General features: G+C 42.7%; 1 protein-coding gene across 1 annotated transcript in view; it reads left to right on the top strand.

The window, feature by feature from the left end:
* ANTXRL (ANTXR like) overlaps positions 1–27641 on the top strand; it is a 55803-nt gene extending 28162 nt beyond the window's left edge. The window contains exons 13-18 of the mRNA XM_080596681.1: positions 452–547; positions 1726–1764; positions 4262–4360; positions 6211–6378; positions 7517–7597; positions 22504–27641. Of these exons, the coding sequence (XP_080452807.1) occupies positions 452–547; positions 1726–1764; positions 4262–4360; positions 6211–6378; positions 7517–7597; positions 22504–22734 (714 nt within the window). The 3' untranslated portion in view covers positions 22735–27641. The remainder of the gene's footprint in view (positions 1–451; positions 548–1725; positions 1765–4261; positions 4361–6210; positions 6379–7516; positions 7598–22503) is intronic.
* The last annotated feature ends 297 nt before the right edge of the window (positions 27642–27938 follow it).

Genomic DNA, 27938 nt, shown 5'->3' with positions numbered 1-27938 from the left:
CTAGCTCCAATATTCCCATTCTTTGCATATCAACGATGGTATATTCTGCATCTCTAGTGACGGAAGATTACTTGAGTCTGGCCATGTAGTTTGAAATGCCCTTCTGACAGTATTAAGGGACCTGTCAGCGCAGACTTGGGAATGGTTTGTGTACAATTTTAGTTCCCTTGAATCTACTGAGCTATAGGCATACTGTAAATGTATATATAAGTTGCAGATATACATATCACAAACAAGAGGTGCTTCCCTGAAGCATGACTTCAAATACACATTTGTCACGCTACATCCTGATGAGACCCTAATGATAACAGTGATGTACTGCACTGCCTAAGTGAGACCTTGTAGTGAGGGAAACCTGGCTCATTTTGCCCAATCTAATTGTGTAAATTCTGGGCTCCAGTCTCATTTTTGGCATACAGAGATAACTCAGAAACAATCATCTTTTTTGCAGCTGACTGGAACCATCCTTTTCATTGCTCTGCTGATTCTCTTTCTGCTGCTGGCTCTGGCTCTTCTTTGGTGGTTCTGGCCCCTTTGCTGCACAGTGGTAAGTACAGATTTATTTATTTTTACTTGATTTCCATTTTTTTGGCTTATTGCTAAAACAATCACAATGGTTTGGAGTTCTAGTTTCTTCATGTAGTAGTGGACCAAGTAGCTTGACTCTGCAGTGTTATGGATTCTGTAATGCATTCCATTATGCATCACAGACAAGATCTAATCTTACCTACAGTCAGAGTAATATAGGGTGCAAATGCCCACAGCCCACACTGCTATTCCAAAAATAGACCAGCTGTCTAAATTGCATGCGTTTGGGTGAAGCGACGCCTAGATACCTTGAAAGTTACGTGATGCAATTTCCCTGCACAATTTTTTGAAGCGCCTGTAAATTAGAAGAGCTTTTGCATTATTTGTTAAATATGCAAGTCAGAGTTTAATGTGTGTGGAGCTGAAAGTTATGGGCATTTCACAGGGGCTAGTAAGCACCAGGCAGGGCTGGAAGCCTGGTCTCTTTACGACGTGGTGGTCCTGGTGCTGCAGCATGAATGTTGCTATGGGTGCAAGTAACGATAGTCTGCTGTTTGTGGTGCTGCGTGCAGTGAGCAATCAGTCATTCCCTTGAGGTTTTTCACAGGAGTGACACTTGCAGGGTCAAGTGCAGTGTTTGCAGAAGAGGGTATCAAATGAAATATATAGGAGTAGCCAAATAAACAGCACGTGAGAGCTTCAAGAGGTTTCAGTTCCTTTTCCTGCTGTTGTCTGAGCTTGGCCCAAGTTTCTGCAGGGATCAATGCTTCTGTAAAACAAGCTTTGGCACCTGCTGCGGAAGAGCATAATGGAACTGATCTACTAATATGTACATAAGCTCTGCTATTAAACACTAGAGATAAGCTTTTTTTATGCATAGGAACTGCAGACTCTGAATGAATATTTTGCACTAGCTTGGTAATCACATGACATTTTAAGGCAGAACTATGTGGAGCTGTATTATGAGTTACTTAAGAGGGCACTTCACCAACTGAATAGTTCAATCTGATGGGTTTAGCTTCTCATCTGCATTAATGTTCTCTGCTGAAAAGCAGAGAGGCTAATAAGAGAATTGAATGTGGGGGAACAGAGCAGAGCAACCCATCTATGACAAGCATGAAAGCAGAGAGGGCGTAGCACTGGGATGGATGAGCCCTACTATTAACTCAGATTTCTCCTGTTGTTTATATATTCCAGGTGATCAAGGAGCCACCTCCACCACCACCTCCGGAGCCTGTAAGTGTGCTATTTCTGAGCTGTTGCACTGTATGCAGTCACTGTAGTGCATCGTGCTGCCCAGGAGCGTCAGCCCTGGAGGTGTCTTAATGACACCCTGAAGGCTGAGAGAGGAAGTCTCTTGGGTCAGGGCAGTTATTTCTGCCTTCTGGCCTCTTTATATAAGTACAGCAAGACTATTTTCATCCACAGAGAAAATAGTTGCATAACTCAGAAGTCCACAGACCCACAGTTCATACTGTATTTTGTTCCTTCTGCTGTGCATCACACAGGTGTGTGTAGGAAAATCTTTGCTTCTCCAGCATCAAAAACATCCCTCCTCCAGCAGAGCTGCTGTTCTCAGCAGGAGTTTAGCCCCTTTGGAAGTAAAGAGCAAAGTCTGCCTGCTGAAAGAAAAGACAGTGAAGGCCGCATTCTTGTGGCTTTACAGGAGAGTGAGCAGGAACCGGCCTCTGGCTGTGGTTCTGCTGCAGCCTGACCCTTGGCAGGACACTTGGCCCTTCTCTATTTAGGTTGTGAGCTGTTGGAGGCTGGGTTGAACTGAGCTCTTTTTGGTACAGTAACACACAAAGGCCCTGACCCCAGCTTAGGTTTCACTCTACTGTTTTGGTGGAAGTAATAGCAAGAAATAAAAGCATTTCCAGAGTAAGCTCATGCCAACCTCTATTCCTTTCCTAAGCACAGGCAGTTAAAGGGTGGAATATACTTGCCTAACCCACAAGAGAAGCTTACAGTTTGCTGCTAATTTGCTGTAACTTGGCATGAATATCAGGAGACAACCACAGCTGCTGTTTTGAGGTTGCAAGAGGCCACCATTGCTGTGTCTGTGATCCTGTTACTTGTCCTGGGCAGCAGCACTATGACAATTTAACTTGAGAATATGCAATAAAAATCATGCACTGTATAGGAGATATTTAGTATAAATTCTTTATCAACAGGAAAAGCATGTGCCATAATTAACTGTCCTGTAACTGTCAGGCTTTCCAGTAACAAGGGTTGTTAGACACACAGAATTTAAATCTGTGTTAGATCCTATGGAAGAGGCAGGGTTTCTTATGTAGCACTCAAGCTCCCAATGAAGTGAAACAAAACTGCTGATGTAGTTCACTGGTTACCGTCTTTAATGTGGCACAAAATGGGTTTGTGCATTATACTCTTCCAAAACAACATCAAAACATGCATGCAATAACTTCCTTGTGTATTTCTGTGACTTGAGGGGGACACCTCTAAATCCCTTACCAGTAATGGGAATGTCTTGCCTGGCCGTACTTAAGAATTTGTTGGAAGAACTGACCCGTGAACTATAGCTGAGAGTTCAAATGTCACTGAATGGAAATAGCTTTCTCCAAGGCATAACCTAAGAGTTAAATATGAATAAACAAAAATGAAGACATGCTTTTAAAAAGACATTACTGGCTTTTGGAGTCTCAATTCCTTTCACATTAAAATAGAAACATGTAGGGCCACTTCAAGAAAATGTCGCCTAGTAATCTAATAACAAATTGTGTCTTTCTCTAGTATTTGGATTTCACTTTTTTATTTTGTCAATTATTATTTAAATAAAAATTCCAGTGTTTCTAGAACCATACTTGTACTGATGAAAATTGAGTGCTACGCATGGCCAGTCCAACAGCAGCATTCACAAGAGGCTTGTTGAGCCCCTCCCTCAACTATATGTATTCTTGGGACTGCCAGGGAAAGTGTTACGGTGTGACTTTCAGCCACTTTGATTCCAGTGTAATGACAGGGAGACTGAGAAATCCCAGTGACTTCTACAGCTCAAGATGATAGAGCTAGGGATGTGTTCCCTGGGTTGTTGAACCAGAAATATTTGCCAGCTTTCAGTTAAGCAAGAACAGAACAGTGAACCTGAAGTAAAACCCTGATTCAGAATCTCCCACATTCCAGAAGAAAATCTGCAGTGTTTAGAAACGCAGGTCAAAAACTCTGGATCTGAGCTTCCTGAAAACTTGGAGGTGCTCCAGTCTCAGTCCCAGCTCCAAACTGAACAGCTTGAGCCAGACTCTGCAAAGAATCAAGTAGCGTAGAACAACTGGTTACAGCTGCCATGAGAAAAGGGCCTGATGCACATGTTAGAAATCTCACAGTGGTAGCTTTTTCCCTGTTAGGTGACATTTAGTTTTAAAAGCACAATTAATAAATGATTTCTTTGGGTTAGCTGATTGTGGCATTTTCTGCACAGCGTAGTGGCAAGCCAGTATAATGTACAATTCATCTGCACTTTGCCGTCCCTTAAAAGTCAGTTGATTTTGAAGCTCAATGCATATTTGACTAAGTAAAAGCTGCCTGAAGAGGAGAGAGGAATAGGCAGTTCTCAGATAAAATTGCAGCTGCAGAGACAAGACACTTTTGTTTTTTGTCAGCAAGTAAGTATAACACACAAAGCCAGATATCCAAGGATTGGACCATAGGATGTTCATTTGTTTCCCGTTTATGTGAGAACAACAGTAACATCTCCCCCATCTCTTTCCCACAGGAATCAGATGATGAAGATGGATTGCCAAAGAAAAAGTGGCCAACTGTGGATGCATCTTATTACGGAGGCCGAGGTGTTGGTGGAATTAAGAGGATGGAGGTATTTGGGTTTTTCTTTGCTGTTGTGAAAATCAGTGCAAATGTGCTTAACTTTAATAATGTGTTTGTGTTTAAAAACAAAACCCACACCTACTTCATTGGAGTAGAGGCTGATTTAATTAAGGCTTGTCCACCTGATTGCACCTGACCTCCAAGTATCAGACATCAATCTGGCACATTTGCATGAGTAATTAATTGAATCTAGCATTATGAGCAGGAGAAAATTTGCAGGTTAAGAAATGGGACAAGCACCAAAAGAAGTTCTGAGTTACTGAATCTAACTCTTCGGTCAATGCAGTTGGCTCCAGTTCTCTTGTCTACTGCAGAGTTATGCTGGTTTTGAATCACAGAATTGCTCAGGTTGGAAGGGACCTCTAGAGATCATTTAGTCTAACCCCCAGCTCAAGCAGGGTCACCTAGAGCATGTTGCACAGGATTGCATCCAGCCATGTTTTGAATATCTCCAGAGGAGGAGACTCCATAATCCCTGATCCAGTGCTCTGTTACCCTAACAGTAAAGAAGCTTGTCTTATATTTGAGGAAAAAAAGTAGTATTTGAGGATATTGTCTACACTGTTCCTGGCTGGAAGCAGTTGGTTTGGGGAATTATAAACAATGATTTTTTTTTTCAGTTGAGCATTAACAAAATGAGCATGCACAAAAATTTGTCAGGGAAAAATTTCACTCTTGATTCTGAGTTGAAATTGTCCTATAAATCAAATCTTGCCCTAGGGTTCATGCACAAGTCAGTCTTCGCGTGTAAAGTGAGGTGAAGCGTTACTGTGAAAGAAACATGTCTTGTGCTATCCTATGATGCATACATTCTGGGGAGCCATTTGATAATGCTGTGATCAGCTACTAACTCCTGTAGATCACCGTAATGTTAGTGAAATCAATTTAATATTTCTAACCAAGAGAACTAGTTAAGGGAGTTATCACTCACTCATATCTGCTGAGGCCCTAATTATGACTTTTAGTGATGCCACACCAGAAACTCCTACCTCATCTAGTAGGTAGCTGAGGGAGGTGGGCTAATGTAAGCCAGCTGAGGTTCTGGACCAAACTAGGGCTGATAGAATGAAAGCAATGGCTTCTCAGCAAGTCCCTGAAAGTCTGCAGTAAAAATAATGCATCTTAATATCCTTAACAATTCTGTTCAGAATTACTATCCTTGAGGCTGAGTAGCCCCCATGGATCCCATGTTGCCCTTGAATGTAGGATAACATTTCTACTTGAGCCAGACTACAAAAGCAGAATTTCAGGTTGAGATAAGTAGTGTACTGAGTGAGTGAGGTACTAAGTGAGGATAAAGTTACTGTCCCCTTTTGTGGCTGTGCATTTGGAAAAGATGTTTTTAGTAGGAGCTACACACAAGTCTGAGAGCTGCTGCTCTTAAGAAGGCATTCTAGTCCTTCTCCCTGACCCTTTTTTCATTTTTGAACTAATCAGCATAAGGCTATTTATAAAGACTGCCTTTCTTCAGCTAGTGCTGCTGCCTGCTTTTTGGGTGAGTCAATGGGAAGCAAATGACACCTGTGTCCTAGCAGAGCAGTGCTTTGTATTTCACTTGAAAATAAGTTAATCTGCCCTGGATGTTGCAACTTCCCACAACACCTTTTGTTGCCAGAAGGTGCAAATGCTGGTAGTTCAGACTGCTTTCACGAGAAAATATTTGACTCTTAAATGCGTATCTCTGATTACAGTGACAATTGGGTGCCTACATAAATCTGGCTTTGTGTCTGGAGGTATTTGGATTACCTGATGGAACTAGATTAGTATCTGCAAAAAGCACCTGCTTAGGGGAGGGACCACGGAAATGTCTGTACTTACAATGTGCTCTCCTGGCTTTAGGTGCGGTGGGGAGACAAAGGATCAACAGAGGAAGGAGCAAAACTGGAGAAACCCAAAAATGCTATTATTAAGCTGCCAGAGCAGGAGTATGAGCCATGGGAACCCAAGCCAAAAAAGCCTCATGTGAGAAAACCGCCTTCTCAGCGGAAGTGGTACACTCCAATCAAGGTAACAAGCCTGCCCCTGGGTTTGACAAAGTCTTATGTCCTACATGCTACTACATCCTGCCTCCATAGTGCAACCTTTCTTATGGTGGAGCTGGGAGAGCTTATATATAGAAAAGTGGCTGATATTCCTCAACTTTGCCTATTTCTTGGAACGTGTGTTGCCCCAGGCCCTGTGTTGCCACTGTTTTGGTGGCGGGGTGGGGTGGGGAAGAATGGAGTGTGTTGTTGGGCAGGAGCAGAAATCTTCCTGCTCTTGTCTCAACCCTTTTTGGTACTTTTGCACAAACTGGGTTGCAGCAGCAGATATCCCATCTCTTCCGGGAAAGGTCCCAGTTGTATGCTGATTTAAAGCAGCATACAAGGAGGATCAGCTGGAGCACCCTGTCCTTGCTTCAGCTGCAATGTGGCTAAGGCCTGGGGTTGGGATTCAGCTCTGTTCCCTTCTAGTTCAGCCACAAGATGTAGTGTTTGATTTTGGGTAAGTCACTCAGTCTCTCCGTGCTTTTTCATCCTCATTTCTCCTGTGTCATTATAGTATCTGATGTCTCCCCGTCCCTAATGTATGTATCCTCACACAACCCCAGAGCTGTTATCTCAGCTTACAGCTAAGGAAGCTGGAGGGCTCGTGCTGATGGAGGCAGGAACGCACTGCACTCATCCCAGAAACCCGTGGCCGAGTCCCAAACCAGCGCTTTGTGGGTGCAGGAATGAGGTCCCCACTCCCCATCCTGCCGTGGCTGGTTCATAGATGGGTTTAACAGTGCTTGAATTTGTTGGCTGGAAAGTACCTGTGAATTTTAATGCCTGCCTAGGTCTTGTGGCTGTTTATCCAGTACAGAACGCTTTCATTGTTCTGCCTGTTGTTAATATAACTCCATAAAGAGGTACAGTTAGGTGCTGTTCTCATTAAGCTCGTCATCTTCAGTGAGTTTTGAGCAGGGTGAGTTTGGCCCACTGGGTCTAAGGTATGTGTTACCACATTGAGGTCTCTGTTCTGGCTCTCCAGCATGCACAGGACAAAAGCAGAGGAGCAGCTTTCATACAGTTTAATACAGAAAGGCTGCATCAGCTCAGCTGTAGTTTAATTTCATTATGTTATCCCAAGCTTTCTTGGTCATCTCATATGATTTTTATTTCAGGGCAAACTTGATGCACTATGGGCTTTGGTTCGACGTGGCTATGATCAAGTCTCTCTTATGAGACCACAGCCAGGGGATAAGGTAAGGTGTCACAAACAAATTGTCATTCCATTTCCTTGTTAGCAGCAACAGTGTGCTGTCCCTCTCCCTGCTTTTTTTTTTTGTGTGTGTGAGAGTTTGTCTTTTTATGTTACCCCCAAGGCTAAAAACTTGTCATGAGAACCAGAGATTTCAAAATGAGCTAAAATGTTTGCAGTGGCATCTGTTTAAAAGTATTGCCCCAAAAGGTCAATAGTGATGTCTCCACTGTTATGGTTTGGGCAGACTGAGGTGGAAGCTGACCAGCTTTGGTAGCATCTCTCTCTTTTTCATTAATGTAAATTCTTAGCCTTGCTTTCCTGCGCACACATTTTGGAGTCAAAGGAAAGGTTCTCTGGTGGACTGCTAGTTTTATAAAACTACTACTGCATATTAAATTCAACATCATTTTTCTGAAGTTCGGTAGGGAGGATTACAGCTTTTCAGATTTGATAATAAAATTAAGTGATTGCTAACGAGAGAAACTATGAACAGGGCAGATGATGAAGAAACAAACTCTAGCAAAGTTAATGGAGAAAAAAATTTCCTTAGAACTCTGTGCGAAGATGCATCTCTTCCTCATATCTTGTATGGAGGCGTAGGATATCTCCTGTCTTCATAAAGTCAAATGCAGGTCAGGAATAGATTCTTCCTGGGAGGAAGCAGGGAGTTTGTGCCTCTGAGCCACACAGCTGTCTGCTTGCTGCTCCAGGGTCGCTTGTGATATCAGAAGCTCTCTGCTTCCCCATGAGAGCCTGGCAAGTTACTTGCTGGTTGTCTATAGTGCTATCCTGGAGGAAAAACTCCATAATAGTTGAGTGCTGCTGCTTTGCTTCTTTTCGGCTTCAGACTTGTCCTTCCGCAGTGGAGCTTTGAAACAAGGATCAAGCAAAGATGATGGTATCTTTCTTCTCTGCCCTATGGCTATTCTGTACCCAGAATACGTATATTTCATCACCTTTGCTTTTGGGTGAAGGGGTTATAGAGCTACAGCAGTGGGGTCCATCAGGTGCTCTCTTGGGGTAGTTGTGATTCAGGGGGCCTTGTGCTGGGCTTGTCTGGCTGGGTGATTTTCATGCCTGAAAACAGACTTAAAATTAGCCCTACTTTCCATCAGTTAGGGCAAATAAGTTGCAACCCTCTGGCTTTTGGCAAAATATCATTATGGCTTTTTTCTAGTTATTAAGATTTGGTGTTTAAACTTCACTGTCTTCAATTTTTCTTTGGGTGTGTGAGGGCAATAAGAGAACAAACGCAGTATCCCATGCTACTTTGTAAGATGGCCTTTTAACTTGTTTTACCAAGCTGCATTTTCAAGGCAGCTGTGCTCGAGACACCTTATTTACTTTTTGAGCACGATCTAGAGCTTGTGAATAGGCTCTTTAGGCCCAGCTGTATTTTGATAGCGCTAACATTGTATACTACGAATCTATCCTCTGCCTTTTACTCGCTTGGCTGGTACGTTTCTATGGGTGCGGAGCACAACAGAGCCTCTGTTAGCCTGTGTGGCTGAGAAACATGCAGGGGCTGGCTCAGAACAGGGATGCTCAGTTACTTGCCTTCCAGCTCTGCTGCGGGGAGGACAAGGGACTCAAAAGAGGCTATGTAAAGCAGAGCAAGCTGAAGGACTATTGTATCAGGGCGAACATTAGAAAATCAAACGTACATCTGGGAAATAGGGTGGAAAGAATCCTATTGAGCTAGATTTGGTGGAAGAATAGGATAATCTCTGTTCCCTGGTCTGTGAAATTAACTAAAGCTGAAGAATATTGAACGGAAAACAAGAAAATAACTGGACATCATTCTACTGTATAAATAAAGAGCATCACAGGCCTGTGTTTCATGGAGAAATCTAGCACAGAAGAGCAAGACTATGGATTGTTCAGTGGTCTTTTCTGATTCTTTTTGACTTTACATTTTGGTGAGGAGGGATTGCATAACTACACATGCATACTTACTTGTATACACACGTGTGCATCCATACATCCCAGCTAAAGGATAGGTGGGGAAGTCATGTAAGTGTGATGACTGACCTGGCAGTGTGGGGAGCCTGGAGCTCTGGCTGTAGGGAGCTGGAGGAGCTGGGCTGCCCCAAGAGCCCAGGCAGGGATGGGGTCACTCCTGCCCAGATGTGCTGATGGAGGTCAACAGGCTTTGGTTTTGGTTTACTGCTGGTACTTATGGAAGCACAGCCTGGCGTGCCTTGCAGTGCGGTGTTCTTCCTTGTTCATCCCAAGGCTGCTACCCCTCTCTTCTACCAGTGATTTGGGGCTTAGAGCACCAGTGGTCACTGCCTTGCTCCACTCTTGTGGCCCAACAGAAGGGTTGACAGCTCTGAGGTGGTCTGGCAAGCTATCTGTGGCTTGGGATACTTGCTCGGGTTGCCCTTGCTACCTTGAGGGCTTCTCCCATCACTCTGTAGTGATGTTCTTCTGTATCAAGGCATATGTTCGCCGTACCCACTGGTGGGGCCCTCCAACTGAAAAGTGCAGCATCAGGTCTGAGTCATACGGTGTGGGCAGATATAAAAGCTCTTCAGTCTTCTAGGAATGCATTTAGGAATCTCCTGCTACTGAATGAGGACATGGTTGGTTCCTTTATACATGCTCTTTAAAGCAGTGCCAGCTTGGGATGCCCCCAGGCAATGGCAGGTGGTGATGGTTTCTCATTTGATTTTTTTTATTCTTTTTTCCACATATAATATTTGTTTTCCTTGACAAAAGGAGACTCTGGTTGCCAATGAGGAATTTACTTACAGAGCTGGAATGTGGCCCTGGAGTAGCCTTGGTGCCAACAGCACTGGTGGGACCAGCAGGACCAACTGTGTTGACTGCTTCTCCTCTGCTTCCCCTGTGAAATTCAGGAGTTTGTGATCTTGCCAGCGGGCTGCTATAAAGATTAGGGTTTGGGAAATGAGCATACATGAATATCTCAAAGTATTTAATAGAAGCCCCAGCAGCTGGAGGGGCAGGGGCAGGGTTAGTCAGGCAGGTTCTCAGTACTCTGTGCAAAAGGGAGCTTTCGAGCTGCTCCTTTAGCTTCCTGGATCGAAAGTGGGTGTGTTAACAATGCCATCAAATACACATTAACAGCTCCGATATGTGCAGTAGAGGAAGGTGAAATGCTTCTTTCAAATGGCCTGCTTAGCTGCTGCTTTCAGCAAATCCATTCCATTTTGCATTTCAGCACATACTGTCACAGGAAATTCTCAGCAGCTTGGTTTACCAAAAACCTCAGCTAAAAAAAGATGTCGTCCCCCCTCCTCTCCTGCAGAATAGCTCTTGTTTACCTAAAGCTTTAGAAAGTGATCTTACTTTTGTCACTGAAAATTACCTGCAGCAGTGAGAGAGTGTAGACTGGATTTTGCTGTCACTGTTGCCCTTGTAAACCCATGGGACTTTACTCAGAAAAAGGTAATGCTTTACTAGTCTAACCTTTGGTTAGCATGTGCAAAATCTATTTTGGGGAAAGGGACTAGAAGCAGACTGTGGTACAAAAATTGGAATTTTTTCCTATTTATTCCCCCAAAACTGATGGTAAAAAGGCTGTGCTGCATCCAAAAAATTAACAAAATATGAGTGGCTGCTCATGCTGGAAGCCAGGACTTGTGTCCTTTCAAGTTCTACACACTGATTCACTGCATGACTTGGAGTAAGTCGTGGCAACAGGGATTTTAAACACAAGCCTTTTGAAATGAGGAGATGGGGTTCCTTATTCTGTGTCCCTTTCAAAGCAATCACTCTTAAGCTGGTGGGTTTGTTAATGCTCAGAACATCTGAATACTGTCAAATTTTGAGTGATTCTTAGTAATGCTGACAATGGCATCTAAGTGCCTTAGTTTTCCCAACTGCAAAATCTTGAGAACACAATGTTTACCTTCCTTACAGCTGTGAGGTTTAATTAAGTCCTGACAGGCACTTGGGACTCCTCAGACGGAAGGTGGGACACCAAGCCTATGGGTTATTAATGACTTGTCATTATTTTCTGGCTGCTACCCACAGGTGGTCAGTGGTTTGAAAGCAGCCCACGGGGATGGCAGCACCCGCCTGTCACTCCACACTAGATGCCCACTTACCAGTGCTAGTTGGAGCTCACACTGATTACTGCTTTTCAAGCCTGAGTAATGGCCTTTAATAGGTTTCTCTGCAGCTCAGAGCTGTGTAGCAATTGCCCAAGTAGGAATTGGCAGATCTATGGGGGTGCTGGAAAAGCAGCACTGTTCTCCTTCAGATTGTGCATCAGAGGCTGCTGCCTGGTTTAAGGGTTTTTCTCCATTTCCTTAACCCTTCTGGAGCCAATTATCTTCATAAGCTGCTGAAGAATTCAAGAGACTGGGCATTGCCTGCCACAGTAGGGTGATCTTCCTTTGTCACTTTTGATGAAAGTAAGACACATGTAGCCCCTGTGTGACTTCTATTTTTCTTTTGGCAAAGGAGACCAGTATTTGTAAGCTTAATTCCCGCTATAATAGGCATGGTATGGGGGAGGAAAGCTCCCTGGTGCAGTGCCTGTGTCCTAACGCATGGTTCCCAGGATATGCTGAGCACTGCAGCTGGAAACATAATCAGTGACTAATGAGTTTCCTGTCCTGTAAGAAGCCCACATACAGGCATTACCTCTCACTTGTGCCAGGATCATGTTATTTCTGTCGTGGAAGAAGGGTTTACAAATGGGCTTTTTGGTAGATGCTGCCTGCCTGCCCCTGTGCAGAACAGTGGTGTGGGCAAGGCTTTGGGAGCCAGAGGCACGCTCTGCAGCAACCACTGAAAGAGGCTCTTCTGAAGGATGGGTGCAGATCCTGGGGCTGGTGCTACTCAGCACGGGCTGCACAGCAGAACGAAGAAGGATTGGCGTTGTGGTTAAGACACTGAGCTGTGTCTTCAGATACCCTGGCTGTACCTGATGTAAGTCACTTCATGTCTGTTGTACTGTAGTTCCCCACCAATAAGTGAGATTAAGTTCTAGGACAGTGAGACTGCTCCTGTCAGCTTTTTGAACGTTCCAGAGATGGGTCCCATTAGGTAGACAGGGGGGTGATATTCTGTTCCTCTTAGAGCATGTGTAAGAGTTTGATACTTTGATTTTTATGGCAAAGGAACAGGTTCATCAGATCTGATTCTCAGTGTTTATAGGGAGCGTGACCCTGGGATAAGAACCACTGGCTTAGTTCCTTGCTAACTGTGACCTTGATACGTCTGTCTTTTGGTGGATGTCATTATCATGATTTTCTAGGCAGAACTGCATTGCTGCTCTAATAAGACTTAGAATAGAACATGTCTGAGCTGTACAGGCCTGTCTTGGATTCAGTTGAGTATTCTTGGGTTTAGGAGGAGTGCCCTTTGATCGGTGCTGAACCCCATGTTGCCTTCTTTGGCACTGCTGGGAAATGCATCCCTCATTGTCTTCTGAGTTGGGTAATAGTCTAGAACTTAACCTAACCAGCCTTTCTTAGCTCTCTGCTTACATATTCCTGGTAGTTGTGCAGGAATCTGATTCCTCGTGTGGAGAATGAGTAATGCCATGACCATCCTTTAAAGATGCTTGAGTTCTAGAAATAAAAAGTGCTCTGTGATATATAAATACTGTTATTCATACTAAGTTTATTATACAAAACATTAACTAAAGATGAAAAGGTATTGCATCATTGCTGTCTACAGAGAAGCTGTAATTCTGGATGCCTCTGTTCTTGTATAATCTATTGTGGTTCGTGTTGTGGTACCAGAGGACTACCCAAAATCACTGTCTGCTATTGTATGTGGGTAGCACAAAGATAGTATGTGACCTGAGAGCTTATGAGCTATATCTGTTAAGTCACTTAATCTTGCTTTGAACATAAATATCAGGTAAATATTAAAATCCTCCAGACTTCTGTGGCAGCTTTAGTCTCAGATAGGAAGCTGAGTGTTGTGCATTTGCAGCAAAAACTTTGGTAGTTTCTGCAGCATTTTAAGATCTTTCTGCTTTTTATTTTTTTCCCACATGAAATATTCCTCCTCTGCTTTTTTGGGTTATTTCTAGGGAATATAATTACGTAAGTAGAAACCTCAGACTTCACTGGCTGGTAACTTTCAGGAGTGGGATTTATAGAAATTTTGAACTGAAGCTCACAAAAAGTAGTTTCCCTTCTTGAAATGCTAAGGACTAGGCACTCTGAGTGCTGAGTTTCCTTAGAGGTTTGAGGAAAAACGGAAGTGTACCTGTGTTTTATGTTGTATGTGCTTTTTTTGCCTGCTTCTGGGGAGACAGGTCACACTACTGTGGTAAGCCGGGACCAGGGTATATAGAAGAATATGTATGAGAGATGGCGATGAGCTGCTTGTGGAAGAGAGCTGCTTCAAAGTGCAGAACTGGTACTCAATAGACTGGTCATGCTGTGTAGGGGAAGTGTGACAATGACATTTTTTCATAAGGTGTTAGGTCTCTATAGTACACTGGAAATAGGAAGGAAAGTTCCATGTTGGGACTTCAGAATCTGAAATGCTTCACTGGTGTGTTCATTCCTAGAAATAAGGTGGCTTTGTCCCAAGGAGCTCTTCTATCCAAGTTAACGCAGGAGCTTTGAGGCGAGTAGAGGATTTCTGTGCTTTCAACTTATGGTAGTACTGATAATGAATTGTAGTAGTCTCATCCCAGGAGGGGAAAGTCTTTGTGAGATGAGCACAGAGGTAACGTGGGAATTGCAGTTTTACCATCTGCTTGTCCTAGACAGCAGCAGAGTCTCTTAAGGGCCAGTTACTCAGAGAGGGCTTGGGCATGCTTTTATTTGTTTCCACATTTTAAACGAAGAGCCAGTTTGTTTGCACAGTGGGCCAAAGTTTTAAGTTTTTGGCTAAGCCAAGGAAAATTAATAGCCATTTTCACTAGAAAGCTCTCGGTCTCCAATGTTATCCTATATACTAGGTACATAAAGAGCCTAGTGCTCTTCCTCTGTGTACATCACAATCTCCATCTTGCTCCTGCAGAGACAATCAAACGATTCACCCTGGAAAGCACAGTGACACTTAATTACGGTTGGAGCAAGACCATTTGTGGTCCTTTGTGGCCTCCTTTTCTCCTCCCAGCAGCCTGCTGACACCTCAAGGTTAGGCCTGTCGTGCCCAGCAAGTATTTGTTGCTCTTGTTGCTATGCTCCAAAGCCCTCTGTTCTGGGCGATGTGCACATGCAACCTCCTTTTCCCTGAAAATGCTAAGGAAATGAGAAAAAATCTTTTGCAAACCAACCACTGTTTTTTCCCTTGAACCACATTCTCGTCTGGTCAGCATTCAAGTGTGGAAATGTGTGGTGCTGTGGTAGAAACAAGGGATGTGAGTCACGAGTCCTGAACTTGTATGTACCATTTTTTTTCCCAAGTTTCTGCCTGACCTTCGGTAAACGATATGACCTAGCAGTCTCTCTCCTCACTTCCTCTATTTTAGGAGCTTCATCCATAAAAGCTGGCAGCCAAGAGGAAGGCAGTAAATTGTGCATCGTAAGTGCAGGTTTAGGTTTGATATTTCTGTGAGGTTTGGATGGGGTCTGGTTTAGCATGGCTATACTTGGAGATTGGTAGTGAACATAAAGGATGACCGATGGGCCGTTACTTTGTTTATGCTTATTGTCATCCATTTCTATCCCTTTCACCATTTCAGCTTTTTAGGGCTCAGAATCAACAGGCTTTGTTATGGTCTGCACTGAGAGCTACTTCAGCCACAACCTCAGCAAGGTCCAAGACATGTGATGTTTTGTGCATTCCTGCAAGATATCTTGTGACTCTGGCCCTTCTTTCAGGAGGTGTCTGTAGTCCATTGCTGCATTTTCTTGCTAAGGCAGGGCTGGAAAAAACATGCAGCTCCCTGCTGAATGGAGCATGATGCAAATTATTTAGTAGCCCTGAATTCATTACTGGGATAGGTTCTCCATGTCCAACACCTGCTGTGTTGTTCTTTCCTTCTGTTCTTAAGCTGGAAAAGTGGTAGCAGGCATGTGAGAGGCAGATTGTATGGATGTGCTCAGCATGAAGTTTATTTTGCTGAAGGTCCCTGATCCTAGCTTAAAAGAGCCAATTTCTCCATCTGATTCCTGGAACTGTCTGATTTCTCCTGGTGTAGGTTGGAAGTAGCCCACTTCTCTTCCATGTGCTCTTGCACTGGACTTTGAACTTGAGTAGATTTCTCCCAGAGGACCCCTTCCTGGTTTTAAGCAGTGCCCTGCACAGATTGAGCAGTGAGGTGGGAGCAGTGTCTGCAGGTGTGCATGTCATGTTGGGCTGTAAGCAGTTTTCTGCTGCTTCTTGGATCATTCTTGTGCCTTTGAATTCATCTTGTTGTAATTTTCAATTTATTAGATGTACCTACAGCCATTATAAGGCACTCACTGTTACCATATGAATGATTTATAGCCCACAATGTAGTGATTTTCTTCCCCTCAGATAGCTCCATTATAAAAGGAGGGACCAAAAGTGATATCAGTTGGCAGGTAAAGATGCCACATAATACACTGGATAAAGAAAGGGATGGACTAATTTTTTTTTTAAAGAAGTGGTGAAGAAAGTAAGTATATTCTCATTGTTGGACTCCACTTCTTTACTGGATCTTTTAAAATCCTCTTCCATTCAGTCAACCCCATGTTCTCTTACCTGTAAATAGTTTTGGATTGACATCACTTTAGGTAACAATTCTGAGCTGCCAAATATCCCTAGAAAATAGGCACTGACAGGAGAGGACCTGTCAAACTAGAGGATGTCTACAGAGCCAGACTCTCATACAAACAAATATTTTATGGTAATTATATTGTTTTGATTTGAAGCCTAATAACCAAAAATGGCTACATACAAAAAATAATTACATGTTAGTTATTAATGTTTAATCTGTTAACAACAATGTCATTTAAGAATTAAACTTTAATCACCATTAATTATAATAAATATGTAATTTATATTTAATTTCTTATTCAGCTGAAAGTATGAACAACCACCAAACTGCTGATATAGGAATCTCTGACAACTCTGATACTTTATTTTTCAACGCAAAAGCAGTATCTCAGTCCCAAATATAAGACTAGTAGTTAGTAAAAGTTATTGGACTGTGCCTGGAAACAGGGCAGGATTGGGTTTTATGTGACAAACTGTTTCAGTGGCTCACTAATTTCTAGCCTGTGTGCTGCAGGGTAATCAGTGCAATTCCCAGGAAATCCGTGAAGGTTTTAATGAGCTGTGACACGTGCAGCACGCAGTCAGCATGAAGCAGTGCAGTGCAAGGAAGCTTTCGGCAAAGGCTGCTTCACGTTAATCCTGGCTTCTGAGGAGCCGGCTGCTAATCCTGATACTTGCCCAGCAGACTTGAGTAGTGGGAGCACTGTACCTCCTTGGTTAGGCTCTTTTTTTTTTTTAAATAAAAATTACTATCTATAATCTGCCTCATTCATAAATAGATCTAGTAGAACAGCTTTCTGCACTGTTGCTGGTTTAGGATATTCAGTGTAGGCGTTTCTACTAAAAAGTCTTTATTCTTTTAATCACTGCCCTCTAATGTCTCCAAAATTAAACTTTTTTTTGCAGAAATCATTGATCTTAAAAGTGTATTCAATCAGTTTCTGGGTATTTGGGTCAAAACCTTTACTTAGCTAAAGTGATTGTGACTCCTTGTAGATGCTAGCACTTCAACTCAATCCTTTGCCTTATGGCTTGAAGTTTTAGCATTCCTTTTATTTTTTACCGTGCTTTCCTCTCCTGAGTTTTTAGCTAGCATAGAAACTTGAATCTGTCCTGTTGAGTTTTAGAACTCCACTTTTGCAATGAATTATTGATATTTAGGAAGTAAAGCTAAACGCTAATGAAATAAACACTAATGAAAAAGTCCTATATATGTGCGTGTGTGTATGTGTGTGTGTGTATATATATATATATATATATATATATATATATATATATATAACTTTCATGGACCCATATTTTGGACCACTATGTGAGGATCCCTAAACTTGCATTTTAGAGTGATTAATCTTTGCAGACGTGTTCTATTTAATTCATTCTAAAACATAAAGGCAAGTATCATATTAATCCAAAATAAAGACTAAGAAATTTCAGTAAATATTTAATTGAAGCCAATTCTTCCTCAGTCATATACCCCCTCAGCTAGTCAAAATTGTGGCACTGAGACTCCATAAGCAAAAATGAGGGTGAATGGAAACCCAAGTTAAGTTTATAATGGGAAGGATATATTTTATTAGGTCAACTAATACAGCTAGAAAGAGGAAACAGGCTGACCTTAGTGTGTACAAAAATTCCATCACACACAGATGAAACTGGATTTGATTTTTTCGCTAAATATCAATGTGTTTATTGTAATGGACAGAGAAAAGCAACAGTTACTGGCAGATGGGCTGGATTTTTGAAATACTTTTTTTCTGAAATGCTCTTAGTATCATGGGTGAAGAGACTTGCCCATGACACTGAATTACCTGGATTCTTTTAACAGAATTGTTCCTTTCTATTGAAACCTTGCTGAGTAGTATCTAAAAATTCTGGGGGAACAAGCACTGGGGAGTGATGTACTGAGCACTATGATGAAACTAGTACAGAAACAAGATGCAGTGGCTTTCAAGAGGTTCCTCCCTTCCTCCCCCCAAACCACACACACAAACACATCCTAGGTGGTCAAGGAGGCATTGCCTAGAAGTACAAAGTGCCTGAATTGCACATGTGATTGTTACACTGGGATAAAAGCTGGAGCTGGGACAAGGGCAGATCCCGCTGCTTCAGTATTTGTACTTTTTGAAAAGCCAATTTGGCAAGCAGCGTAACAAGAGCCTAACAAGTGGATGGACATATGGGGAGGCAAAATAATTGTGCATTAGGAAGACTGTGCAGATGTGAGCTGAAGCAAGGGCGTAACTCCATATGGTGCGTTGTTGACCTTCAGTTGGTGCCTGAATGACAGTACGCCGTGCGGGTCGCAGCATCTGAGGGTTGCTGTCCTGGGAGTGGGGCTGAAACCAGACAAAACTGGATTTACGCAGATCATCTGCTTTGTAGACAACAAAGCAGCTACCCACAGCTGTTGTGCCTGCGATCACCATCGTATTACTGCACCTTGCAACTCAGACCCCCTTCCCTAAAGTACTTGGCGCGTACGATGTTCCTGGAAAAAAAGATGCTTCTCCTTGGTTCTGTGCAAGGAGAGCAGAGGTACAGGATACCTTTGGAATAATGTCTTAATATTTCTGCGGTTTAAGAGACTTCAAATGCATTTGAAGAGGAAATTACTTAATCCTTTCAGCCACAGTGTGTTAAAAATCTTGTGGTTACTTTAAGAAAGAGCTTATTTGAGAAACAGTCACAATTTTTTTGAAGCTAATCCCAGAGGGGTGTGCCTGCTAGGCAGAATTGCTGCGGCATTTTGTTTTTAGGAAAGTGTGATGAGTGCAGGGCTTAATTCTTCAACGTGGAAATCCTTTGAAATATACCAGAGAAGTTCAAACTGGCTTATGATTTATTGTCACTTGTTCCTCCCTTTCCCTTTTGGCTGTTAATCCTAACCCTAGCTAAAAGTTTGGCCTCAATTTATCAATGGCTGCTTGAAGTGCTCAGGAGGATTTGCTCCAGTGTTCACCAGAAGTCTTTGATGTATGAGATTGCAGGGTAACACCGGTAATCTTTTGTGAGGAAGTGTCACAATACATACATCGATCATCCGAGCCTCTGTCTGTCAGACTCTCCCAACCCAACCGTATTTTTCATGACACAATGCGGCGCATGGCCTTTAAATTACCCATCTGTCTGACAAATCAGTGAGTGTGGCAGAAACTGGCAGCAGTTTGACGTCGCCTATCACTGTAACTGAAGTGAAAGTAATGCAAACAGATTTATGGGATCCCCTTTGATTATAGACTATGAATATATTTGGAATTGATGTCTGGGGGAAAGACAACAGAGAGGCAGGAAAGGCTTGTAGGCAAAAGAACTAGTGCTGGGTTTGCAGCTTTGCATTTGTTCTGGGAGATTGTTCTATTTTTTCCTTGTATTTTTTCCCCTCCCTCTATGTTGCATCTCATCTGAATACCTTTTTTTTTTTCTTTTTTTTCCTCCTGAATTGATTATTTGGCTGTTTTAAATTCATAAACTCAATAGCTCTGCTGCAAATACATTTAAGGAAATTCAGCCTTGATATTTGTAAGTTTATCTATAGCATTAATTGCCTAGCAGTAAACACTGCTCAATTCCAAAGTGCGCTTCGAGTACAGCGGAGCACAGCAGAAGACAAATGACAGTTGGAGGCTGACAAGGATGGTCACTCACGGCAGTGCTGGGAAGGACTTGAGCTCTGTGGCAGTAGAGCAAAGCACTGACTTGTGGTGTCTTTTGATCCAATGGTTCATCTTTGCAGAAGTCACCAAGACCTGGACTTTTGCCCATTGAGGTCTCCTTGCATCTGGCCCCAGTACATTGTTCCCTTGAGCTAGGTGCATAAGCAAAGTCTGCTGTAACAAGCCTCCATTTTTAGAAAGAGGATTTTATCCTATTTATTGAGGCTGTTGTTTAAGTGTAGTGGTGAATTTGTGATGGTGAAAACTGGGACTGAGAGCTACTGAGTACATCTCATGTACAGGCAACAACATGTCCATTCAAATAACTCTTGGCTGCAGCTGAGCTCTTGAAGCCCTGAGCCATCCAATCCAAGTAAGTGGAAGGGTGGTACCATTTGGGCGTTATTACGTTTGTTGCATCATTTTCTAGGCTCTCTGGAGCTTGCACAAGGTTCTCTTGATACACAGCAGAAACAGCTCTGTTTGCTGTTCTTCAGAAAGTCATAAACTAAAGCGATTCCCTTCTTATTAAAGGAATAGTTTCATGAACCAAACTACAGGCATTGCAAGTCACTTAACAAAACAGATAGTTGTGGTTAAGCTGTGATGGCTTCTGCCTGGATTCCAGCGGAAGCTGTGATTCAGAAACTCAGCCAGTTCCCTAAGCACCTTCAGTGTTTATTTGTGCCAAGCGCAGCGTACCAGTAGCGATCTGTCCCTGGTATGGGATCTTGTATCCCCATTGTCACAGCCATCTGTAACTACAGGGATCACAGTCTACAGCTGTGTAGCCCTGAAGGCAGCTTTTATAAATACGGAATCCTTCTCGTGATTTTTGCTTGAGAGATGTTGGTATAACCTAGAGCTGAATTTGGTTTGTTGATTCCAGCATGCAACCTAAACCTCTCGCCAGCGTCATGGCTTTGCAGGCCTTTCAAAATGATGGAGGGAAAGGTGTCTTCAGAGACATGCTTTCTGAACACACCGAACAGCTGTTTTGCTTTTCCCCACCTAGTGTTTGTGCTGGAAAGAGAAAAACAGGTAACGTTCCTCTCTGTGCTAAACTGCAGAGGGCATTTGCATTAGGATGATTATTGCATGAAACAAAACAGGCCTGCTGCACAAAGGAAAAAGCGCTGGCAAATGGAGTTCATCACCAATGAGATGGGTGTTTTCCTGCCTATGGTTACTTGTATGGAAACCAAGTCCCAGTTGCAATGAGGAAAAGCAGTCTGTGTGTGCTTTTTGATAAGTGCATAGGAGCTGTGAATGACCCCGTTATGTATCTGAAGTGTTCATGAAGTGCTGCTGTGTTAAAATTCAGGGGCTGAGACTGGTGGGATTAGTCAGTTCACCAGGCATTTGAAGGCTCCTGTAAATGGGCAGTTGGCAGTGCCACTCATGCGTTTTCAGTCTTTACCTCCAGCCTTTGTATGTGGTGATGAAAGGACCTTCGGACTTCCAGGTGCAGGTTGCTGCTGAGGTTGCAGCAGTTGGGTTGTTGCCGAAGCGTCTCCTCCCACCTCTCCAGGTGAGGAGATGGGTAGAGAGATGCCGAGAATTGTAGCTCTGCACACAAGTTTGTGTCTGCAGAATTTCATGAGGCTTTCACAGCAATAGTGGGCTCCTTTGTAACAGAACATGGTGGCCTACGGGAGAAGCAAGTAAAGCAGACAGCAGAGGTCCTGGTTCCTGAATGAGATTGTCGTGTAGATTTCGAAATGCCAAGGAGCCTCTGGCTGCTCCTCACAGGAAAGGCTAGGTGGTCTTTGGGGTCTGTCTATATCTCTTCCTGTCCGGAATTTGGTTAGTGGGAACCTGTATAGAGCTTTGTTTTGGCTTAAGGAAACCCTGGTGTAGTTGTGTTTAGCCCATAGTTGTGTCTGGGATATCCTCAGCATTTGCTATTTTGTTTGTTTTTTTCCCAAACTTCATCTACTCCTTTTCCAAGATCTCCACCTACAGTTCTCCACCAGGTCCTGCCTGCCTATATCTCACATCCGTGCTGAAAACACACCCACTGGAGCTCCCTCTGCATAAATCCCACACCTCATAGGTTTTTGTGAGGATGACAGGAAAGCCGCAGCTACATTTGGAGCAGAGAAGACAGATGTACTATCCCAGCACAGTGTTGGAAGCATGGACACCAGCTAGGCTAGCATCACTGTGAAAAGGAAAGCCACAGATGGTGCCTTTGCTAATGTTGTTTGGTATAATCCTGTTTTCCCCAATGAATTTTTTTTTCCAGCACAGCTGTGTCAGTAATGGATCTCACCAAGGCAGGCAGGACTCTGTGGTGGCTCTGTGGCTTTAGTCAGGTTCTGCATGGCTGTCATAGCAAAGAAGAGGGTGTATGTGAGCAAAGTCACACTGGGCTTCCTTTTGAGTTAAACCAGTCCTAGGCTATTCTCCATAGGCAGGAGCTCTGAAACCCAAGGAAAGCATCGGTCTCTAGTGCTAACCTTTAGTATAGTCTAGTCTCAATATGTCTAGGATCCAATGAATGATGTTGGAATGAAGACCTCTAAGTACAGCCTGGCCTCTCTGCTTACAGCCCCTTTGGCTAGTTGCTGATGAGTCAAAACACATGCTTTTTATGAATAACTAATTTTTCTTTTACCTCCAGGGAAGATGCATGAACTTCACTCGGGTGAAATCAGATGGGACCTCTGCCCCTTACAGCCCACCGCCAAAGCTGCCACGACGTGACGATGTTCCTCTCAACTATGCTCCGAGAAGCCCTTCTCCTCCCGTGTCTCTGCAGCCCCCTTCCAGGCAGCCACCACCCGGACCACCCCCATCCCGAGCCCCTCCTGGACCTCCTCCTTCACGGCCACCTCCACAGCCCATGGCTTAGTACGGCAAAATCCTGATCGACAAAATATGTCTCTTTGCTGAATGCGGCATATTTATTGAGTATTGGTTTACAGTTAAAGATATCAGATTTTGTTGCTGGTCAGCAAAAAAAAAAAAAAGAAAAAAAGAAAAAAATTGCCAAGTGTCAATTTTAGTGTATGAATATATTTATACCACACGTGCTGAGTAAACATTCAGTGGATAGATTCAGAGCTATGGGGTACAGAAACAAACCAAAACGATCATCTAGATACAGTAGCAGCTTTTATATGTATACGTTTGAAGATCTATTTACACATGACATTTGTCTGACTTGGTATGTCAGATCATATGTTAATAACTTTAGCTGGATACACGTGCATCTGTTTTGATAGCTGCCACCTGCAAGTTGGTTAAACATAGTTCACTGAAGAATTTGCTTTTTGTTTCCCAAACAGTACTGCATCCAGATGTTAAAATGGAACAATAATTGCAAATATAATTTCTGCCTTTAGTTCTGCAGGTGGAATTTCCATGAAAGTTTTTATAAGGAGGCTATAACAATAATAAGGTAAGATAAGACTATGTGCCAGTAATCTCACGTATAAGAGGGGTGTCTTTCTCCAGAAAAATCAGTTTTGAGCCTGCCATTTCTAGGTATGTTTAGATTTGGTTGCATGGGATAGTCACTGAAGGCCAGATTTTGGTTCCAGAAGTCCAAACCCTGAGCAAGACCTGGGTTCAGCTTCATCCAAGTTCAGAGGAATTTTGAAAAGTGTTTTGGATAGGTGTTTTGTTTTCACTTACAGAAAACACACTCCAAAATGGAACAAAAAGGTGTAATTTGAGCATGAATGCTACCATATGCAAACAGTACGTCATATAAATCAGGAGGGACTGATTCCATTGCTGGTTAATCACTAAAAATTTTCCTTTCAGGCTTACTGCCAAGCAGAACTGAATCCTCTTGTGATTCAGACTTAAATCAGTAAATAAGTAGCTTTCTTTAGATGGCCCAGATCCCAATAACATGTAGCCTTGCAGTCTACCTGTGGTTGCAAGAGGCACGGTGTGGTGTGTCGGTGCTAGCTTTTTCCCCTCTCCAGTTTGACTGGAGGATTTCCCAAGTGTTGACTGCTTGCCCTCAATTCTACGTGTCATCAGAAAAGTGATGGGGCACCTACACAGAGGTGGGAGTTTGACGCGGGACTGTGGGACAGCCCATGCCTAGTGTGCAGTGTGGCATCTGCGTGGGTTGTGCCCAGATCATTCCCTAGTAATCAAAGTAACACCTGAGCTTGCTTTTCTCTACCAGTACCTATCATGTGGTATTGGAGAGGGTGTCTGCAAATCCCTACGCTGGTTAGCTTAGTCATTAACTGTGTAGTTAGGATATTTGTAGAAATAATGTGTGTGTTGCATTATGTCTCAGCATATACCTATCTCTCCATCTGTGTGTAGGTGTGGGTGTGTAGCACATCACATGAGTTATTGGCATATAGATCCAAGATAAAACAAACTGTATCATGTAACTACTCCAGATTTAATGGCCTCTTCATGCAGGTTTTACAGACACATAACATTGCACTGGTGCAAACAGGAATCAGGCTTACTATTTCCAGTGGAATCCCACTTGCAGAACACCATACCAAGCTCTCATCGGTCTGTGCTGATCACTGTGACACGCCGTGTGTATGCAGCTGAGGCTGTCAAAGTTAAACTCAGAAGAACCACAGAGCCTCTTTTCTCCTCTTGCACTGCTCCGCTCTCTTGAGTTATGCTCTTACCTCATGTATATTGGTGCAGGTAGTGGAATCACACTCATGGGTGCCAGCTGGCCTTGGAATTGTTCCTAATTTAGGCCTGAGCCAGCAAAGCACTTCTGCATGCATTAATATGTCCTGCAGGTCAAGAGGAACATCCTTATGCCCAAGTATTTTGCTGACCTGTGACTTCATGATCAGAAAGGAGAACTGGGATGTACTCAATGCTGTTCTCATGTTTTTAGTCACTTGAAGAGGGTCTGCATAATTTGATCTCTAAGAATGGATTTCTGTTCAGAGGAGAAGTGTGTGTATGTATGTATGTGTCTGTGTGTGTGGGAAGTGTGTAGGTTTTTAATGTTTGGTTTCTCTTCCTTTACAAAAAATTGCTCAGAGAGCAGCACTCCTATGAATGGAAAGGCCTTCTGTAGCCAGTGCAACACAGTCATCGCTTACTTATCTCCATTTCTTTCAGTTGAAAGGTGAATCTAAAATGTGTCCAATTTTCTACTGCAGTTCTGGTGAAGCTCCACTTTTGACACCAGTGGAAGCAACTGGATGACTCCAATGAGAGTGTGGGAACCTGGATGTGGGGGAAGGTGCTTTACAAGCAGAGATCACTGGTTGATGTTATTTTTGTCCTATGGAAGCCTATGTGAAGTAAACTTGCTGGATCTGAGATGTGTTGTAATGTGTACATACAGTTGAACCTAATAGCGTCTCACATATTAGCCACAAATGTGATTTAGATGGACAATGGACAAATAGCCACAAATGCTAATCAAGAATTGAAATGGCAGAGGGTGATTAAAAATAATAATAAATTCCCCCTGCCAGGGCGAAACACAGCCTTTGAGGGTTATCTGCTTGTGGGGTTGGAGCAGACCACTGCTCTATAGATGCCAAGTCTCTTATCAGCAGGTGATGATGGGATTGTAATAATGGTGGATCTCACAAATTATGTGATACTGAAAGGGAAAATTTGCTTACTGATTTAGTATCTGCTTATCAAGTTGAACTAATGGGTCAGGAGTAAAGTTCAGCTAATGAAAAAGCCTGTAAGACAAATTCCTTATTCTCTTGCTCCTGTAATAGATCTTGAAGAGGGGTCAGAGTTGTCGCAGACTTGCACTGATGTTAACGTAGAATTTAACTCACTTTCAGTGAGAATGGGGGTGTTGGCTTAGGGAGGACTCTCCACAATCAAACTTCCAACATGTCTGTCACTTGTAGTTCTGGAAAATATTTTCCTTTGCTACAAATAGGCAGTCTTGCAGATATAAATTACTTATAATTTCTGCATAATGTGCAAGTGCAGCAAGAATAGGAATGATTTGGTGATTCCAGGTGATCAGATCTGTGTATGATAAAGCAGAAAGCACCATGAAATTGAAAATTAGGTTTAGCATAAATGGAGTTCCCAGCATCTTCACTATATAAAATTTAAGTGTGTGGTGAATAACTCAAAGTTTTTGGTGCCCCCCACCAGCTTCTATGATGGCAGCACTGCAGGTTTAGATGATAGTTTGCTGGTAATGTGGGAAGAAGAGAAAGTGAATCTGGCTGAATCACCTTTGAAATGTTAATATACCACACTGGCTACATTAAGGCCTTTGGGCTTTGTAGAAATGTGCCCGTTTGCAGTGATCTCAGGCACTATAACAATGCAGTAAGAGAAAATGGTTGCAATTTTATTGAGCTTGATCCTTACCTGGTGTAAGTTAACGTACGTCAACTGAAGTCAAGGCAGTAATACTGGTGTCTATCAGCTGAGAGCTGGCTCAAATAAGAGAAGGAACAAAATCCTTCTAACTGGCTTGAGATTTAACTATGTTTTGATATGCATGTATATCAGTTGTGATTACAGTACTTACACTGCTAAGAAATGTTCTCATGTGGGATGATTCCCCTGTATTTTCCAGCTCATAGCATCATTTGAAACTTAATGAAAAGTGAGTATCTAATGCTTCCCCTCATCCAAGAGAACAATGTGGATTTGAGGGACCTTTGGCTCACACTTAGCACAGATGTGAAGTGACACAAGGTGCAAAGCAGTGGGGAGAGAAACCCCAAGTGTTTAAAGCTGATACAGAACCACATTGATCAAAGCATATTTATGGCCATCTTTTAACCTCAGTGCATGCATTGCCATCTGTGGGAGTAGCCTGCAGAGCAGACAGTCCTAAATGTAAAAAGGAAAAAGAAAAGAAAATAATCTGCTCCTCATCTGAATGAGTGAGCATAACAATGAATGATATTTCATGAACTGTACCAGTTCAAATGCATGTGCACCTGGTGCTCCTAATGCTTTTTACTCCTGTTGGTCTTTAGACAACGTGATCAGTAATATGCTTTCTCTTTAATCGTCTGCTGGTTTTTATTGTTGTTATTTTGTTTTGTTTTTAAAAAAAAATTCACTGAAAAAACAGCCCTACTTCTGTAAATATAGTTTAATTTGGAGGAGACAGCACACTTCTGGATGTTACTGCTGGACAGTTATTTATTAAAAGGGGCTTAAGGTGAATAAATACAGGTGGCTCAGGATACATGCATGCAAGTGTGATAATGCAGTATAGCATTTTCAGTTCTCGGTAGTTTCGGGAAAGGGGAATTTTAGGGTCATCCTAGTATGTTTAGAAGTTTGTTACTGATCTGATACTTTTGATACTGCAATAGATTCCTAACATTTAACACTGCTTGAAGAGATGTGTAGGTTATGATAGATTTTTCATTTTGGGGGGAGGGGATAGTGAAGGAGGAAGGTTTTTGTTTTTAAGGGAAAAACAATGTACTGTACTAAACTCTTTAAAAAAAAAAAGTGTGTTTTCAGAAACAGTGGGGATGGGGGCTGACAGACAGCCAGGGAACAGAGACGAGGGACGGAGAAACCAGTTTGATTTTTGATGGACAAAGAAGTTTTAAATGGGGGTGTGGGGGGTTGTTATTGATACATGTGGTACCAATTTCTGTAACTGACATGCTGCTTCCATGTTATAATCATATAACCTTTATGCATTTTATGCGCCTGCTCCATTTTTCTGAGAAAACCTCGCAAATGTAATGCCTGCATGCAAATGTGGGAGATGTAGCCAACGTCTTGTAATCCAACATAATGTAGTCTTAATGGATTCAAAATCAACAATAAAAGTGCTTACTGGTTAAACACTACAGTGAATTTCATTGTAAGGGTCATCTTAAGAAGGGATAAGCTTGTCTGTACTTGGGTTTCTAATCAGCTCAACCCTCTAACAGGAGGAGTATGTGGGGTTGGGCTGTCAGAATTCCCATCCCAAGTTACTGTTTAGTCATTATGTGAATAGAGATGAGGGTACGTTCAGTTTCCTGAGAATTGAAATCCTTGTCTCATTCACCTGTTTTAAGCCCTTTTTGTTCTCAGGTAGGGTAGAAATGATGAGTAACTTCCACTGAAGTTGGTACTTGAACATTGATTGACACAGGGAGG

The sequence above is a fragment of the Anser brachyrhynchus genome (genome assembly GCF_964034855.1).
Source record: "Anser brachyrhynchus genome assembly, chromosome: 6".
Taxonomy (NCBI): domain Eukaryota; kingdom Metazoa; phylum Chordata; class Aves; order Anseriformes; family Anatidae; genus Anser; species Anser brachyrhynchus.
Note: the sequence above shows the minus strand (reverse complement) of the source record. Positions and strands in the feature narration are given on the sequence as shown.